Below are 3,353 nucleotides of genomic sequence, written 5' to 3' on the forward strand. Positions count from 1 at the left end.
CATCAGATTATGGCGCTAAACCTTGATACCGTCTGTGCTGTTCCCGCCAGGTTTTCAAAATAAGACACTGAATGATGCGAATAAATCGTGCGTAATACCTGTCACCTGCACCGTGTGCGCGCTTGTACGTGTGTGTGGAGGGAGAGTGGAGAGAGAGAGTGTGTACGTTGGCCTATCCTAAGTGGATGGTGACGATGAGATCATACAACACTGAAAATTACCGAGACAATACAAATAAATGACACAGTCTGCTCATGTCAAACGTGCTTTGAAACGGAGCGCATGCTTTCAGATTTGTCTCACATTCACAGACACATAGAGGCTGTTTGCACGCCTCTCGTGTGGGTGGCTGCAGAGCTTGTGCATCGCGCCTTAATGTATTTAAAATGAGAAGCGCTATAATCATCAGTGACCTATTATAAAGGTGCACGGGTGAGCGTCTGGAAGCGTGTGTGCGTGTGTGTGTGTGTTGGAGGGGGCCCCTTCAAAAAGATCCCCGTACTCCCCCACGTGGTTATTTGCAAAACAACCGATCCAAACCCAGGAAACCTAATCAAACCCCGCTGCTGCAGCCCTGCTCTCCTTCCTAGGAGAGAACTGGAGAAACATTAGGCAGGAGGCGATGTGAGCGCACGAGTTATCAATAGAGAGCAGGTGTGGGACCTGAGAGCAATACTGTTAAAAACTCAAAGAGACATTTAATAAACAGAACATGTGTTTTTCTGTAACATATGTGAGATCGGACCTCTATCCATCCTGTGCGAAAAATGCGCTGTACCACACTGTGAAACCCTGCGCCTATTGAATATGTCCCTAGTGGGCTTGAATCGGAGAGGAGCCAATACAAGCGGAGGGGAGGCGTGTCTTCGCTCTTCCCCAAGACCTCCCAGATCAGGTTGTTGCGTTTTGGCTCTAAAGCCTGGAGACCTCCGAAGCGCTCGTCAGTTTTCGAAGTAGGAGCCATGGCGACAACAGCTCAGTATATTCCGAGGAATAACTCCTTACCGTCCAACCCGCTCATGCATCCGGATTCGGATAGGATGCACCAGGGGACGACCTACAGAGAAGTGCAGAAAATGATGCACCATGAGTACTTGCAAGGGCTTGCGGCTACCAACACGGGACACCCGATGAGCCTGACTCACCACCAGTGGCTGCCCACTTCTAACACCGACTGGTCCAGCGGTACCCACATCGGGCAGCAGGATCACAAAGCCAGCGTGCAAGCGACCCGGGAGGACCTGAGCAGCGGCTTCCACCACAGATCTCACCTGGTGCACCAGCAGACGCAGAGTAGCCACCATGGTTCGTGGGCGCCTACCACGACGCACCACTTATCTCCGCTGTCCCCCGCATCCAACGGCCACCAGTCACTGGTCTACTCCCAGCCTGGATACACAAACCTAAACGCAATGCTCAGTCCCCAGCCGGGCTCCCTGCACCATGGCATGCGGGACCCGCTCCACGACGATTCGGGCAGCCACGACAACCAGATGGAGTCGCCCCAGCAGGCGTTTAGCCATCACCAGGACCACTCGGATGAGGACGCGCCCAGCTCCGACGACCTGGAGCAGTTCGCCAAGCAGTTCAAGCAGCGGCGGATCAAACTGGGCTTTACGCAGGCGGACGTGGGCTTGGCCTTGGGCACCCTGTATGGAAACGTCTTTTCTCAAACCACTATCTGCAGGTTTGAGGCGCTGCAGCTCAGCTTCAAGAACATGTGCAAACTTAAGCCGCTCCTAAACAAGTGGCTGGAGGAGACAGACTCAAACACCGGCAGTCCCACCAATTTGGACAAGATTGCTGCGCAGGGCAGGAAACGAAAGAAGAGGACCTCCATTGAAGTGGGGGTGAAAGGGGCACTGGAAAATCATTTCTTGAAATGCCCAAAGCCATCTGCTCATGAAATCAGCACTTTAGCCGGCACTCTGCAGTTGGAAAAAGAGGTTGTCCGTGTTTGGTTTTGCAACAGAAGACAAAAAGAGAAAAGAATGACACCAGTGGGGGTCCCTCACCCGAATATGGAGGACGTATATTCCCAAGCAGAGACCCCTCCTCTACACCGTACACTACAGAGTCCTGTGCAGTGACTGTTTTCATGAACAATCCGAGCATTAGCGCGGGGGGATAGAAAAGGGAAAGGGACTATGGAGTTTACAGTATTTAAGTTTGGCTTTTGTTTTCCTGACAGAAAAAGAGACTTGGAAAAGTTGAACAGATGAGTTTTGCCCTTAGTATTCGGAGATCGTCCAACAAATAGATGACAAGAGGGGAAAATGTTAAGAAAAAAAAAAATCAAGAAAAAAAAAAAAAGAAAAAAGTTCACTATTACTGATTCCGTGCGCATTTAAAGTGAAACAAAGATCTTTATTTACCAAAATTATATGGAGGAGACATGCATATAAAGTAAAATTGATATCCCATGGCTGTGTCAAAAGCGGAGTAATTAAATGTGGCAACTACTGAGGCCATCTCCTCCTGGTGCACCACGAACTGTTGGCGCTCACCAGAACGAGGTGGCTGCCTGAAAACGATCAACACTGGAAATGAATAGCCTTCACTGAATGAACGGTTTTACTCTTTCAGGCTTAAGCTGATTAACCAGATTTCTGAATATTACTGTACACTTCCTTTGTTTTATGACGTGTGATGTTTTGGTTTGGAACCACCTTTAACTTCAGTGTCTCTCTGTTTTCTGCACACTGTCTCTGACTTCTTTCAGTACTGTAACTCATCAGAGCAGCCTCTCTTTTTTTTTTTTTTTTGTTTACTCAGTGAGAGTTGATGGTGGAGAAGTGATGAAAATGATGGCACCCAAAAAACAAACAAACAAACAAACACTCATCATCAGTGTCCGAAAAATGTCCAGTGCATCAGAACGGCTTCCTTCTGGTGGCATGCCTTAAAAAATATTTAAAGAAATTTGCAAACAGCACCAGACGCTTTTTTTTTTTTTTGTTTTCATTGGGGGGTTTATTGCTTTCAAATAATTGTTTTCTCTGCATGGAGCACTTATTCTTTTGTTAATATTATTTTTGGATTTCTCTATTTGTTCATAGAATTTGTGAGTGGAGCTGATCTCAATAGGCTTAAACACGACCAACCCCATGTTTCCAGGTTCCTGGTTATCACCACACAGCGCTGTCAGCTCCCACTGCTTACTGCCTGTTATCCTGTTGTATCCCAAACATTTCAAGAGAGATTGGTTAAAAAACGAAAAGAAAAGTAATAATAACTCAGGTAACTTCAGTGCCCCGTGTCGGACTATCACGCCTGTACATGCTTGATTTTTTTTTTCCTCTGTGTTTTTACACGTTTTAATCTGATTACACCGTTTTCGTTTGTCCCATAAA

The 3,353-nt window shown here is 47.2% G+C and overlaps 1 protein-coding gene across 1 annotated transcript; it reads left to right on the top strand.

The window, feature by feature from the left end:
* The first annotated feature begins 962 nt into the window (after positions 1-962).
* On the top strand, positions 963-2,890 carry pou3f1 (POU class 3 homeobox 1). Its single transcript, XM_026372385.1, has one exon. It carries the CDS (start codon positions 963-965, stop codon positions 2,088-2,090), a length of 1,128 nt encoding a protein of 375 aa, XP_026228170.1. The 3' UTR covers positions 2,091-2,890.
* The last annotated feature ends 463 nt before the right edge of the window (positions 2,891-3,353 follow it).

This window comes from Anabas testudineus, chromosome 16, assembly GCF_900324465.2.
Source record: "Anabas testudineus chromosome 16, fAnaTes1.2, whole genome shotgun sequence".
Lineage (NCBI taxonomy): Eukaryota > Metazoa > Chordata > Actinopteri > Anabantiformes > Anabantidae > Anabas > Anabas testudineus.